Genomic DNA, 15,994 nt, shown 5'->3' on the forward strand with positions numbered 1-15,994 from the left:
ACCCCTGGTACTACTCATGGCCACATGACGTCTCCAGCACCCCGTGTAGCTGCCCCTGCAGTTTACCCTGCCTGGCGTTATACCCGCGGTATTGCGGGTATATTGCGGTATTCGCGAGAAAATATATCGGTTTTGTCGAAAACGCCAGCAGGACGAACGCCGTGGCTACGATGTTTATAAAAGAGACGCGTCGCTGCCCTCCGAGCCAATACCAGCGCCGGCCTGCACCATGCTCTTTTTCTTCCTCGCTCCCAATCCCGAAGCGCCTCGCAACTGCCGTCCAGGTCCCGCCGCTCTCTTTCCCCTCTCCGACGCTAGACATCACCCCTGCAACAGGCCACCCGCACCCCTGAATACCCATCGGAAAACTAGATGTGCAGTTTTTGTAGAGAAAGCTGCATGGCTCGCACAGACTACATTTCCTCCAGAGTGCCTGGCTAATACTTTAATAGTGTTTGTAGAAGATGTGCCATTTAAAGCACTGATTGATACCGGAGCTGTTATTTCTATTATTCACGCTGATTTGTGATCTCGCCTGCCCCTTTCAACGGATTTGTTCTACGTGGTGCAAATAATGTGATTCAACCAACAGCTCAGTGCACCGTTCGAGTTTCCATTGACAGGATACGCCGCAAAATTCTGTTCGCAGTCCTGACTTCCTGTGATCACATGCGTATTATAGGGTGAGACGTTCTCTCTTGCGCATCTGCTTTCATCTCGTGCCGAGAACGCGTCCATTTGACAGAGACTCACAATTCAGGTGACGTACGTGTACCAATCGCGCCTTCGTTTACGAACTGCTGACAATTGTGTGGTGCCCACTTGGCCACGAGAAACTTCTTGTAGTTCACTCTGACATCACCGATGGTGACGTCATAGTTGTGCCGTCAGCTCGTTGCGTATCCAAAGTGATTGCACTAGTACCCAGCCTTGTTCGTTTCACGAACGGCATGGCTACTTTGGCTTTACTGAACGTAACTAATGAGTTCAGTGTGTACTTGAGTGTTTAGTTTGAGGTGTTTGTTTGCGTGTTATTAAAATCTGCTGTGTTGCCATGCGTCTTCCCTCTCCATCTCTATTAACACCCGCACGCCTCCGAGATCAGTGACACACACAATGGTGAACATCACAATTGGCGAGCCTGTGCCAGGATACGTCCCCGGATTCTATCCAGCCCTGTCACTGATACTCGGGAGTTGCCAAGATGGATTGGGAGGCGATATTGGTACTATTCGTGAGCAGAAGCTCAACAAAGAGCAGGGCCTCAAATTAATCGAGGATGAAAAGAAACGCGTAGAAGCCGTTCGATTAGCAGAACTTGCTGCAGCTAAGAAAGCATATGAGGAAAGAAAGCAGCCTAGAGAAAGAGATAAAAATGCTACAAGAGAAAGCTCAGGCATCGAAAATGAAAGAGCGTGAGGCTGAGTTTAAGACTGAGAGTAGCCCGCTAGTGTAGCAGATCTGCCGGACATCAGAAAGATGTCAGAAGACGTTGGCAGAATAGATAGCGCCTATGACGGCGTAGAGGAGAAGATCACCACTGAGGAGCCTTTGACGCATAGTGGCCAAGATAAGAGGATGGCTGATATTATATAAAATGTTGTTGGGCTAGTTGGTACATTCTTCATACAACGATAGGACGCAACACATCAAGGAAAAAAATACAGGTGAAAGGAAAGAGCGTCACTCGCAACTAACTTTATTCCGAGAAAGCATCGCAATATATAGCTGAGCTAACACATGCACGGCAAGGTTCCACGTATCACCCCACCCAGATGAGTCAATAAGAATCATGTGCTTGTTTAAAAAGCAGCTAAAAAATTCAAACTCGGCGCCGTGCAACACCACTGACGTATCGCTAATGCAGATATCTTTTTTTCTTTTATGCCTCGAGCATTTCTCGTGCCAGCACCTCGTTGCTTCTACCCAGAATGCTGATCTCCTTAAATTTACATTTACATGCTTTGCAGTGCGCAGGTAAATGTGTCGAAAGGTTATTCTTAATGGAAAGTGCGTGCTCTCGCTCGGTCGTTAACACATCGACCGTTTGGCCGATGTAAACCCTGCACAGCTGAGCGGAATTTCGTAAACCACACCCACCGCACAGGTGACGTCGGGATTTACATGCCTCTTGCCACATATAAGCGGTTTGGGTGCTTTGGAAATCCGCGGGCACAGGCCTGACAGCTTCCTTGGTGCAGAGAGGGCCACTGGGACATTGTACCTATTCGCTACCTTCTTAAGGTTGTGCGCAACCTTATGCACGTAGGGTACAACTATTGGCCTTGTTTCCATCGGTTGTCGTTCCTTCTTTTTTCTTTTAATTTTTGAACGAGTGTTTCAGCTACAGCACCAACGACGGAGCGAGGATACCCAGCTGAGTAGAGCCGGTTGACCTGACTGTCAAAGCTCTCCGCCATCCTGTGAGGGCACGATTTCGCCAGCGCACCTTCCAAGCACATAGAAGCAATGCCTCTCTAATTACTTTTGAGTGGGCCGCATCATAGGGCATCAACTCTTTGCATGATCGGGGACGGTAGGCCCAGCAAATGTGTTCCTCTGATAGCGTGAGGCTCAGATCTAAAAATTGTATTTGTTGTTAGTAGGGAGCTCATGCGTGAAGGCCAGCCCTTCGTATGTTGTCTGAATTCCATCAAGATTTCGTCCACCAAGTTAGTGGTAGTCATACATAGTTTAGTATTTAAAACTACTAAAAAGTCGTCGACATATCTAAAAACCCTATGCACCTTTGCATTGTCAAGGCCCTGAGCTAGCATTCCGTCAAAAGGGGCTAAGAACATGTTGCACAGCACTGGGGCTACGCACGATCCAATACATATCCCGTTCCGTTGAATGTAAACCTGCTCTTCGTTCGTCACAAATGTCGAACACAGATAAAATTCTAGTAAGGTCAGGAAATTATCAACGGAAATTCCTGCAGTCCTCTCAAAGGCAAGAACGCCATTCTCTTCAATACAGGTTCTCACAACGGTAAATAATTCTGTATGCGGCACCGAATAAAATAAATCTACTATATCAACTGAGAACGCACAGCCACCCTGTTGGAAACCTTGCAAGAACTGCGTAACGTCATCCGAATTTCTTGCGATAATTGGATCTTCCACCACAAGCGATTTTAGTTGTTTTAAAAGAAACCGGCTTACAAGTTGTTGCCACGAATCTCGTTCACTAACAATACAGCGGAAAGGCTTCTCTGGCTAGTGTGTTTTTACGCTAAAAAACACCGATAGCATGCCTAGTTTCGGAGCATTAACAGCTTTAGTCAATCTTAAAAGTTCAAGATCCTTACACAGCACCGTGGCCTTGGCTTTTACCTTGTTCTCCTGAATCTTCACTGGCCTGAAGTTCATTCCTATGCAAGTGCAGCTTGTTTACTGTAGGCTCCAGAAGACTAACAACAAATCCTCCCTCCTTATCGGCTTGCAGGAGCTGGAGATTGTTTTGCTTAAAATAGGAAACCACTTCTCTAGTTGGATCCTACAACACACATGTTCACGCGGTACACTTTTTGCAAGGCACTCCACTCCTTCCAAAAGGCATTTCATTGTCTTCACCTTTCACCGCGTTAGACACACGCCAATTCAGTGCCAGCAGTCCGTGAACTTGAAGTCCCGGGGGCATGAAAACTTTGGTCCTTTCTTCAGCGTGTTGGCTATCCTTTCAGGCAGGTGCAAAAATTAAAAGGAAAAAAGAAGGAACGACAACCGATGGAAACAAGGCCAATAGATGTACCCTACGTGCATAAGGTTGCGCACAACTTAAGAAGGTAGCGAATAGGTACAATGTCCCAGTGGCCCTCTGCACCAAGGAAGCTGTCAGGCCTGTGCCCGCGGATTTCCAAAGCACCCAAACCGCTTATATGTGGCAAGAGGCATGTAAATCCCGACGTCACCTGTGCGGTGGGTGTGTTTACGAAATTCCGCTCAGCTGTGGCAGGGTTTACATCGGCCAAACGGGTCGATGTGTTAACGACCGAGCGAGAGAGCACGCACTTTCCACTAAGAACGACCTTTCGACACATTACCTGCGCACTGCAAAGCATGTAAATGTAAATTTAAGGAGATCAGCATTCTGGGTAGAAGAAACGAGGTGCTGGCACGAGAAATGCTCGAGGCATAAAAAGAAAAAAAGATATCTCCATTAGCGATACGTCAGTGGTGTTGCGCGGCGCCGAGTTTGAATTTTTTAGTGCTTTTAAACAAGCACATGATTCTTATTGACTCATCTGGGTGGGGTGATACGTGGAACCTTGCCGCGCATGTGTTAGCTCAGCATATATTGCGATGCTTTCTCGGAATAAAGTTAGTTGCGAGTGACGCTCTTTCCTTTCACCTGTATTTTTTTCCTTGATGTGTTGCGTCCTATCGTTGTATGAAGGATAGCTGATATACAGATTCCGGTTTACGCAAACGAGAAACAGAAGGTAGTAGAAGAGAAAGTAGCCCAACCTCGGGGCTACTTTTTCAACAGTGCTTTCAAAGGCACTGTTGTCACGTGCGTCCCTCGAAACTCAGCCCGTCTCTGTGCTTACCTCGACTACTGCTGTTCCAGAACCACCCGCAGCTATAGATGCGGTTCCTGCTTCTGTTCTCACTAGTGCAATCAGCACGATCTAACGCCACAGCAGACGCAGGAGTTACTGGCGTTGTTATCCACGCATAAAGACTCTTTCGACGTGCATTCTGCTCTTCTGGGACAGATCGCATACACACAGATGAAACTTCTATCGTGCGTCATCGACCATATCGCGTCTCTTCCGCCGAACGCCAGATCATTGACACCCACGTTGCTGACATGTTGAAACGAAGCATAATCCGCCCCTCCTCAAGCCCTTAATTGGTTGTCACCTGCTGTTTTGGTGCGTAAGAAAGACGGGTCGGTGCGATTTTACGTCGACTACCTATATATATATATATATATATATATATATATATATATATATATATATATAGAGAGAGAGAGAGAGAGAGAGAGAGAAGGAAGGGAACCGAGGGGGCCCGATATTTAGTAATCATATCATAAGAAGCCAACAAGCGCAGACACCAAGGGCAACATAGGGGGCATTGCTTGTGCTGACTAAATGAATTAAAGATATGATAAAAAATGAATGGAAATGAAAGTGATGAAAAAACAACTTGCCGCAGGTGGGAACGCCTTACGCGTTCGCATTTCGCGCACAATTGTTACCCTGTTTTTCATTCACTTTTATTTCCATTTAGTTTTAATCATTTCTCATTCATTTAGTTAGTTAGTACCAGTAATTTCCCTAATGTTGTCCTTGTGTGTGTGTGTTGGCCTATTATGATATGATATATATATATATATATATATATATATATACGCGTAAAAAATATATGCGTGTGTGTCATAGAAACACTTGAAATGTGTGTCATAACAATTAGTGCAGTCACCTATGTGTTTAAACTAACCTTCAGCTACCTGAGCGTCCTCGAGACAAAAGCTTGTGGCACATTTCTGGGCCACGATTTTAGAGTGATGCTTATAGCTCGATTCTATGCCCACCCTTCTAATCCACCGTTCACGGCCGGCTGTTCCCATTGATAACACGGGTAAAGCGTCGCTGTAACTATTGACTAACCGTGAAAAGCGCCACAATTAGCATCGGAAAAGACATCGCTACGAAATCGCGGCCATGATATCAGCGCAAATTACGTGCGCTGAACGAAAATCTAGTCTTTCTTTCCTTATCGGCATGGCCTGTACTTTTCAGTGATATACTATGCAGCCATTGCTGACTTGAGAATGCTTGTGATACGTTTTCATAATAGCGCTTCGTGAATGGTAGCCTAAAGGTATTAGCCATCTGCACCAAAAGGAGCTGTGAAAGACAGGCATGCAGTGTTGCACAATGGCTTGTCTTACATAATCGTAGTCCTTGATGGGTTTGTGAAGCTAAACGAAAAGGGAAAAAAAGATATGGAAAAGGAAGAAGATGATTCCGAAAAGAATAAAAAAGTAATTAAAGAAATTTGGACTACCATGTTGCGCCTTTTACATTTCGCCCCCATCGAAATGCTGCCGCATCGGCCTGGATTTGATCCCGCGACCTCGTGCTTAGTGGCGCCACGCCAAAGCCACTGAACAACCACGGCGTGTACCGAAAGGAATTGTAAAATATTGCTTTAAAAAGGCCCCGAACCACTTTCTATCGAAGTGAAGAAAGGCATTTGAAGTGAAAATAGGCTATTTCAGAAATACTTTGCCGCAAAAAGTACTTCAATGCGTTCAGCAGAAGCGGAGTCATTGGCAATCAAACACAGCTTTCGCGGTGCTTCCACTCCTTCTTCAATGCCTTGCTACGGCTACGGCGGAGTGCGACGTGGCCACAACGCTCCGCCTTCTAAATGTTACCGTGGCGCGCAGTTCAAATTTCATTTGGATGTTCACGTAGACGCCACGACTACCTATTTTAGTGCCTACAACGCGTGAAACGTTAAACCCAGAGCCCACGTACGCTTGCGGACGCGTGCAAGCTCGCGTCTACGAGCTTGCGCGCGTCCGCAAGCTATGAGCTTGCGCGCATCCACAAATACGCGCGACAGCGCGCGCTCACTGGCCTCACTCGTTGACGCCTTGCCAGACACCACTTCGTACTTCGTTGTTGACAGTGCTTCAAAATGCTTCGATATCTATAAACGTAATTGTTATATTTTTGGAGCTGAAATCAGAAAAAAAGTGAAGAAAAGGCACTTTATTGCATGGTATAAGTCTGCTTAACTGAGAGTTGAATGTACCGCGCAGTCGCTGCGTATCCAGGCGCGTAGACGCAAGGCAGCCCAGGCGCACGATAACTGAACTAAGATAGAGTGAGGTCACTCTAACTGAGAGGAGCTGATCACCGAGATCACGCCGCGTTTCGACGCGTACGAGCCGTGCCGCACCGTCTGCGCATGCGCGGGCGCGCGTTTGCAAGCGTACGTGTGGTCTAGCCAAACGCGGTTGTCCTCAGCGAGCCGCAGTGCGCTTAGCCAGTGCAGTCGTCGGCAACCCGCGGCGGCCGCGGTATCTACGCCGTATCCGTATCCAGGGGCCGTAAACGGTCCACTTCGGTGATACTATCGTCAACGGCACGCGCTGATTGGTTGTCTCTGAAAATTTTGATGAGCTGATTGGCTGGTTGAGCACGACGTCATCCAATTTGCTCAACCAGGCATCAGCGCGCACCTGTCGGCGATATTGTCGCCGAGGCGATACTATCGCCAAAGTGGATCGTTTCAGAATACGGCCCCAATAGAAGGCGCGTATGGGAATCCGCTTTATTACGGAATAAATCGTCCAGGAAGGATTGAAGGCTTCTGTTGAAAAGAGAGCGTTTGAGAGAAAGGTGACTTCGCGCTCCGCTTGCGAGCTCCACGCACCGCGTACGACAGCAATCTTGGTTGATTTGTTACAGCGGCGTAGCTATACCCGCGGACTATGTTTTTCACAGCCCGAGGGGTTTCAGAGCCACTTCAAGTGTAACGCAGTTTTCATGATTGCTACTTTTCTTTTACCTGCAGGGACGCTTTACATAATCTGTTACGCAAAATTAATTAATTATTGCAAAAATATGTATACCACACACATAAACGATACACGCTCTTCTAAGCTCTCCCGTAGCCTTTGTACCTCTACCACGTGACCGGCTTCCCACGCTTCCCACACAAACACCCTTTTACACTTTGACACACTCCTAATGCTAACGCATTAATACAGCAGGCGTTCGTATACGTACAAGTTATTCAGGGCTACTGCTTTCCTTGCTATTAGTGAAAACGAATGATCCCCAGAACAATGCATGCTGAACCATTGAGTTTTCTGCAATAATCACTAGAGGGAAATTTGCCGCTGCGATCGTTCAAGCACCATGGAATGATGGTTAGTGCGCGGATTTGCCCAGTAGTCATGCTTGTGGCTTCAGGCGTTCTTGTGGCTTCGTTTATTACTCTTTGTCTGCCTTCATTGGCCTAAATGTCTGAGCAGTCCATGGTTTCTTAATTGCGGAAGGCAATGAGATTCTGCGAACACGCATAATCGCTGCTAATTACAGTGGTTCCCTTTGTCATCGCATCCGTGGTGTAATGGTTTCGATATCGGGTTTCTGTGCTTGAAGTCCTGCGCTTCAATCGTGGCGGCGGACAATTTCAATAATGCCTAGCTAATTATTTATAACGCAGTACTTTCTTCAAAATGATCACTTTTTCGCTTCTTTGATCACTTCTTTTTCAAAAGTCACGAGGCCATTTAAAGCGCGAATGACGAAGTTTAGTACAAATCCATGCACGTACTACCCCAGCATTCCCGTGCTACCCTGCTCGGTACACACGGTGCCAAAGTTCCCTCTTGTGAAACTCTACGAGATAAACGGACACAATGCAAAGCAAATGGCTCAGGAAAGAGCTAGAACTTGTTTGTTACAAGGGGAGCGCTATACGTTTTAAGGCTACAGAGCTGGGTGGGCGAGGACTAAAGGCAGGCATAACGCACGCGGTATTCCCGGCTCGGGAATAGGCCTTCTTCACGCCAGGGCCGCTTAGAGCACTGCACGGGCTCGGGCTTACCCGAAAGCCCGGGCCCGGCCAGGCCCGTGGGCCAGGCCGGGTAGAGCAGTTTTTGTAGCGTTAGCTACACTGGCCTAGCCAAGCCCGTTTCGCGCGGCACATCAAGAGCCGTGCTGCGCATGCGCAAGGATCAGTGATGTCACACGGCTTGCGCACCGGAGCCACCGGAGCCGGCACCTCTCGCGCACTCCGCCGCCGCCGCGCGACTCACCGCCGCCGGTGCGCATTCCAGAGGAGTGACGTCGTAGCCGTGGTAGACGCACTGGCGCCGGCGCGCGCTCGCTGTGCAGTCGCCGTCTGACACTGCGCTGGAGATGCTGCGCTTCTGACTGGCGTTTTCCAGTGTGGTATAGTCATGGAGAAGGAGAGCGCAAATGCTGCTCAACAGCGCAGAAGAACGGAGAAGCTTGACTCATAAGAATAATCTTATCTTCAGAATAATCTTAAGAATAAGCTAAGAATAATCAGCTGAACCTTTGCTACGCTAACGCTACGTATATCCTGGCATAGCCGAGCTAAGCCACTGAAACTTTTTTCACGGGCTCGGGCCGTGCTCGGGCACGGCATGTGCTTTTGACCCGGGCCCGGGCCGGGCTCAGGTTATTTGACGCGGGCCCGGGCCGGGCTCGGGCTTTCGGTGGTGCGCATGTAACGTGCAGCGAGCTATTCTCGGGCGTCTCAACTCTGAAAAACATGTATTTTTCGGTCTCGGGTCGGGTACGGGCCGTTTCGAGCCGGGCTCGGGCCGGGCCCGGGCCTAAGGTAAAGGGGTGGCGGGTCGGGCCGGGCGGGTAACGTAGATTATTTCCGGGCCCGGGCCGGGCCGGGTCTCACCATAAAAGTTTTGATCGGGCTCGGGCGGGCCGCCCAATGTAAAAACGAGCCCGGGCCGGGCCCGGGCCGCAAAAATCGGCCCGTGCAGTGCTCTAGGGCCGCGTGACCAGAATACGCAACTCAGGAGCTTTGCTTGCCGCCAGTAGCAGCGGCGAGAACATTGCAAATTGCGGCGCGCAGTCCGGGGCAGCACTGAGTTACCGCCAGTACTAGGCGAAAAAAATTTTTTTTTCGCTCGCCACGCATTTGTGCTCATGCGCGCGTGCAAGTACACATTCGGCAGCAAACACAACACTTTTGCTAGCGTATAACGTATAGCGTAGCGCTTACGGATGCCTTAGCTCCCCCAGCTCTTTCCTCACGTAGTACACCGAAAAGGGTCTTTTAAGGGTTAATAAATGGTAATGATCTTGCTCTCCGCAGTTGCATCACTTCGGTATGCTTTAATGATCAGCACGAATATATGGCTGCTAGGACGGTGGCCTAAGCCTAATTGGGATTGTAAACACTTCAAGTAGGACAACTCATGTAACTGAGATACTCACGCAGTATAGCCCCACCATTAGAATGACGTCACTCAGTGCGTTCGAGCCGTGGGCGAAGCCCAGGATCGCTTTCATCGTCCATTGCTCTAGAAGGAGTGGCAATATTTTTGTATGCTAATTAATAGTCTCACAGTGTCAGGTGAGGACCGACATTCGCTGTATACGAGCGCACCGACGTGCGTGGTTTGATTCGACGTTGCAAAACACTTTCGCAGCAATTCTAGTTCTAGGGTCAATTATCGCAGTTATCAAATGTACAGCAACAGCCAGTGAGCATTGTTCCATTTAAGTTATTAAAGTTGACATGATACCTGCGATAGGGCTAAAACAAATAAAGGTCATGCAAAGAAAAAAAAACTTTGTTTCACTATTGTGAGGTGAAAAACGAAGTGCGGACGTTGCGAAAAAAATTGGCGTGACGACATCAATTCTCTGGTTCTTTTCTGTATATTAAAACGCGACGAAACTGGATGAACACCGATGGAAGTTTTGTTTCTTTAGAACGTACAGTTGTTCAACTGCAGAATGCATTAAACAAACCTGAAAGATTGCTTCAAGTGAGAAGTTAGTGGTAAGTGTAGATAAAATTAAATACATTTCAATAAAGACCACTAAGAAAGCGTGCGCCATTCAGCTTGCATTTCGAGGACACGGTGTTATGGCGGAGACAGTATAAATAAGATTCTTGGGCGTGTTTGAAGACAAAGAAAATGTAAATAATTAAGTAAGCAGACTCAGCTCTGAACTAAGTAACGCAATTTGCTTACAATTAAAATGGCTAGATTTAATTGTGCAAGGTAAATGAGTTATTGGCCACATCTTTCGTTCATCCTATTGCACATTATTTCGGACATATTAACCTGAAAGCTGTAAAGGAGTACGTTTATCTAGGTCAATTACTCACAGCGGACCCTGATCATAAGAAGGAAATTTACAGAAGAATAAAATTGAGTTGGAGTGCATACGGCAGGCATTTCCAAATCCTGACTTGGAGCTTACCACTGTCGTTGAAAAGAAAAGTGTACAATCATTGCATTTACCGGTGCTAACATATGGGGTAGAAACTTGAAAGTTAACAAAGCAGCTCGAGAATAAGTTTAGGATCGGACAAAATTAAAGCGATAGAACGGAAAATGTTAGGCCTAACTTTAAGAGACAGTAAGAGAGCGGTGTGGATCAGAGAACAAACTGGTATAGCCGATATTCTAATGGACATTAAGAGGAAGAAATGGAGCTGAGCAGGCCATGTGCGTAGGATGGATAACCGGTGGACCATTATAGAGTTACAGAATGGGTACCAAAAGAAGGGAAACGCAGTCGAAGACGGCAGAAAACTAGGTGGTGTGAAGTGAGAAAATTTGAAGGCGCAAGTTGGAATCAGCTAGCGCAAGACAGGGGCAAGGGACAATTGGAGATCGCAGGGAGAGGCCTTCGTCCCACAGTGGACATAAAATAGGCTGATGATGATGATGAACCTGAATTTGCTGCAAAAAGGTATTAAAAATATATTGTGGCGACTAAACACAAGAAGAAGACCGAAAGCGGATGCGTTTCACGTCGGCTCCGTAAACTTCGAATGATTGCCGGTGGTTTTTCGACTATAACGAGGAAATTCACATCTCAGGAGAGGCAGGAAGATCCAAGCATCACCTGGACACCTAATCAACCAGGTGGGCCATTTCCAGCAATCATTGCAAACAGTTTGCCACGCCGACTGGGAAGCCTAAGCCTAGCGATAGCATCCCCGTCGCGATGTATCACCAGCTACGATGGCTGACGTGCTCAGCCTAACGCCTCTAAACATGCCAAACATGGACGTTGTACGTGTATAAGGCGAAGATATTCAACCAGAAGAGTTGGACCAAGGCCATTGGTTCGAAATTAAAAGAAATCATCGAAGACTCACTGTTGACGTGGACCGGCCACGTAGTGAAAAACACCACTTCAGCGAGCTAACGAAACCTCATGGAACAAGAAAAGGGGCAATCGGCAGATCCGACAATTAATCGTCGCAAGCCACATGCCACATTTACCAGTGGAAGACTACAGGATCATTATTAGACCAAGAGGGGGACTCAACGTGATTGAACACGGTACAGACCGCATCTACCACAGCGTACGACGTGCTGCGAATGTTGAACGTACAGCGGATGAAGAAGATCATCTTTGCCTCAACCAGAAGCAGAACATTATAGTCCTCAGCACACCATCAAAAGAAAGAGCCAAAAAGTATGTCGCGATAACCAGTCTGAGCATTGCGAGCAAGGAATATGAAGCCTGTGTTATCGCGCAGCACCGGAGAACACCTCGAAAGGAGTCATCCGATGTATCTCTGCCAATGAAAGCCCGGAAGACATCGTTAGGAAGCTGGTCACTCCACGTAACCCCAGCGTCCTCTACGCCAAGCGTATGGGCAATACAATCAACGTAATCGTCATTTTTGATGGATATTACGTCCCTAGCTATGTGAACTACGGAGCTGCGCTTGTTCGATGCGCACTTTACAAGAAACAATTTGACATCTGCTACGAATTCGGAAGACTTGGACACCGAGCGGACGTATGCCCCAATCCTACTGACAAAATTTGCCGGAGTTGCGGCACCAATAATCCAAAGCAAGACCACGAATGCAAAGCAGAATGCCAACTATGTGGAAATGAGCACCCGACCGCGGATAAACGATGCAGTGTCGATGCCGATCACTTCTCCGCAAGACCCTCACTATCGCAAAAGGCAGAACCTTAGTGATCGGAGGGGATTTCAACGCACAACACACGGCATGGGGATACAGATTTGAAAACCCCAAAGGTAGACACCTAGGGCTAGACGCACAACAAGAGGGCCTTACCCTCCTCACAGACCCGTCGACTCCTACGAGGAGAGGGTCTAGTGTTAGTGTGGATACTACGCCAGATCTCACCTTTACAAAGAACATTAAGGATGCGAATTGGCTTAACACCCAACAGGATCTCGGCAGCGATCACAATATCCTCGAAATCACTGTTAAAGCAGGGCCTAGCAAATCCAAGGGCAAACAACTGAAAATTGTAGACTGGAACAAACTCAGACAAATTCGCGAGAAAAAGGATAATGCTATCACCGACATCGCGGACTGGAGCACGCAGCTGAAGCAGGATGTTAACTCAGCCACACAAGTAATCCCCCAGGACGCGCAAATGGAACAGGTAGACAGTAAACTGCTAAATATGTGGGAAGCTAAAGAAGGTCTCCTGAGGAGATGGAAAACTCAGAGACACAACAGGACGCTCCGGCGCAGGCTAGCCCGACTTAACAGAGATATAGAAGCATACGCACAACCGCTCTGTAACCAACAATGGGAAGCAACATGCACCAATATGGATAATCAGTTAGGATTATCCAGAACGTGGAACTTCCTCAGGCACCTTTTGAATCCTGAGGAAAGTAAAGCCACGTGCAGACAAAACAAACAAAATCTTGCATGCCTATGACAAAACTGAAGAAGCTTTTATCGATAAGATAGCCACAAGGTATTTATCTCGGGCTAAGCCAACAACTCACCCAGATTACACAGGCACCAAAAACAGACAATTAGACGAAGAGATTAGCGAAGCGGAATTGAGAGCAGCTATACAAAAGCTAAATACTACATCCGCGCCAGGACTAGACGGAATAACTAACAAGATCCGAAATCTCGATGATGCCTCTCTAGAACAACTTACCAAGTATATAAACGCATGCTGGCTATCCGGTACAATACCACAGCAATGGAAAACGGCCCAGATTATTCTAATACCTAAACCAGGCAAGAGGCTGCAGTTGGAGAACCTGAGACCCATTTCACTCCCGTCCTGTGTGAGCAAACTCACGGAGCACGTTGTCCTAGCGAGACTGACCAACTATCTCGAGGACAACGACGTTTTCCCGCCTACAATGTTGGGCTTCCGGAGAAATTTGTCTACACAGGATGCAATGCTCCAACTTAAGCATCAAATTATAGATAACATCAGTCGGAACACCAAAGCTATCTTAGGATTGGACCTAAAGAAGGCGTTTGACAGTGTTAGCCACGAAACAATATTAAACAGAATAAATGAGCTAGGCCTAGGCCAGCGAGTATACAATTATATACAAGACTTCCTTACTAACAGAAAAGCACACATTAAGATAAGAGACCTTAACTCCAAAGAACTACAGATTGGAAGCGCAGGTACGCCCCAAGGTTCAGTAATATCACCGATGCTGTTTAGCCTGGCTTTAATTGGATTACCAACAAAATTACAGGAAATCGATGGCCTCAATCATACCATTTACGCTGACGACATTACCCTCTGGGTGAGCGATGGCAACGATGGACAGGTTGAAAACACATTACAACGTGCAATAGAAGCAGTTGAACAATACCTAGCAGCAACCGGACTGGCGTGTTCGGCTGAGAAATCTCAGCTCCTCATTTATATACCATCGCGACGTGGCCGAAAACCACGCGACTACGAGGAACGAAACAATCCGCAAATTCGCCTAACTACCGCGGATGGTACGCCCATACCCAAGGTTGACAAGATCAGAGTATTGGGGCTCATCATTGAAAGTAACGGCTACAATGGAGAGACCATACGTAAATTAGACAATATAACATCTCAAATCATGCGACTACTGAAGCGAATAGCCAACAAACACAGCGGAATGAAAGAAGGAAATCTGCTTAGGCTAGTCCAAGCGTTTGTAATAAGCAGAATAGTATACGTCGCATCGTACCTACGATGGTACTCGTCAGAAAGATGCAAATTAGACTGCTTAATCACAAAAATCAACAAGCAAACAATCGGACTCTCCATCACCGATGGAGAGTCCGATGCAACGATAAACTACTGCAGCTAGCTAGGTCTTCACAATACACTGGATGAGCTAATCGAGGCACAACGCATAGCACAATATGAACGCCTGTCCAAAACTAAAACAGGTAGGCAAATATTGGATCGCCTGGGTATAGGGTATCATACCCAACATGCTGTCAAAGTAGATATGCCCAGACACATCAGAGGCATTATAACCGTCCCTCCAATACCCAAGAATATGCATCCCACCCACCATCATGTAGGCGGGAAAGCAGAGCACGCGTTATACAAAAGAAATTCGGTAACAGTAAGGACACCATATTTGTAGACGCAGCTAGATACAGACACAAGCGCGCCTACACAGCAGTGGGGATAAATTACGAGGGAAAATGCACGACGAGCGCTACAGTCAACACGCCACACGTAGAAACCGCAGAGGAAATAACTATCGCGTTAGCCATAGCACAAACACAAGCAGATATAATCATCAGTGATTCCCAGACGGCAATACGAAACTTCGCCAATGGTCGAATGTCCCCAGTGGCACCGACTCCTAAAATTAGTAACAACCACGACAGAAAGGTCCATCTCATCTGGACACCCGCTCACACACTACCAGACGGTAGCAATGAGGTGGCGCACCGCATGGCTCGAGAGCTTACGGACCGAGCTTCGGTTAGTCCCGCTTCAGCGATTACCGACCAGTGGGAGTGGGAAGATCGAATGACCAAATTTCATGAAATTACACAACACCATAGATTGCAGAGGCACACATTCCCGCCGCCTCATCCAAAATTAAACAAAAAACAGTCGGTCGAATGGCGGCAGTTACAAACCAGATCCTATCCGAGTCCAGCTATCATGCACATAATACACCCCAGATTTATACACGACTAACAAGTGCAGACATTGCGACTCTATAGCCACCCTAGAGCATGTCCTATGGGAATGTGCGGGTATAACACACGATAACAGTGATGCAGCCTCAAACAGCGACAGCCTCCGCGCGCGCTGGGAGTCTGCGTTGCTCAGCTCGGACCTGCAGCACCAACTCTGGGCCGTCCAGCGAGCCGAGCAAGCCGCCGAGGGCCAACAACTTGGCCGAAGCCTAGGCGGGGTCTAGGCCCACCCCCAAATCGCAGGGCACTCAAAGTTATTTGAATGAATGAATGACTAAACACGTTTACCGAGTTTGTAGTCGCTTATCAAACAGCCG

General features: G+C 47.5%; 1 protein-coding gene across 1 annotated transcript in view; it reads right to left on the bottom strand.

The window, feature by feature from the left end:
- Positions 1-9,940: 9,940 nt before the first annotated feature.
- The window catches only part of LOC125947757 (uncharacterized), a 29,605-nt gene continuing 23,551 nt past the window's right edge, over positions 9,941-15,994 (bottom strand). The window contains exon 3 of the mRNA XM_049673032.1: positions 9,941-10,047. Within this exon, the coding sequence (XP_049528989.1) occupies positions 9,941-10,047 (107 nt within the window). The remainder of the gene's footprint in view (positions 10,048-15,994) is intronic.

The sequence above is a fragment of the Dermacentor silvarum genome, chromosome 8, assembly GCF_013339745.2.
Source record: "Dermacentor silvarum isolate Dsil-2018 chromosome 8, BIME_Dsil_1.4, whole genome shotgun sequence".
Taxonomy (NCBI): Eukaryota; Metazoa; Arthropoda; class Arachnida; order Ixodida; family Ixodidae; genus Dermacentor; species Dermacentor silvarum.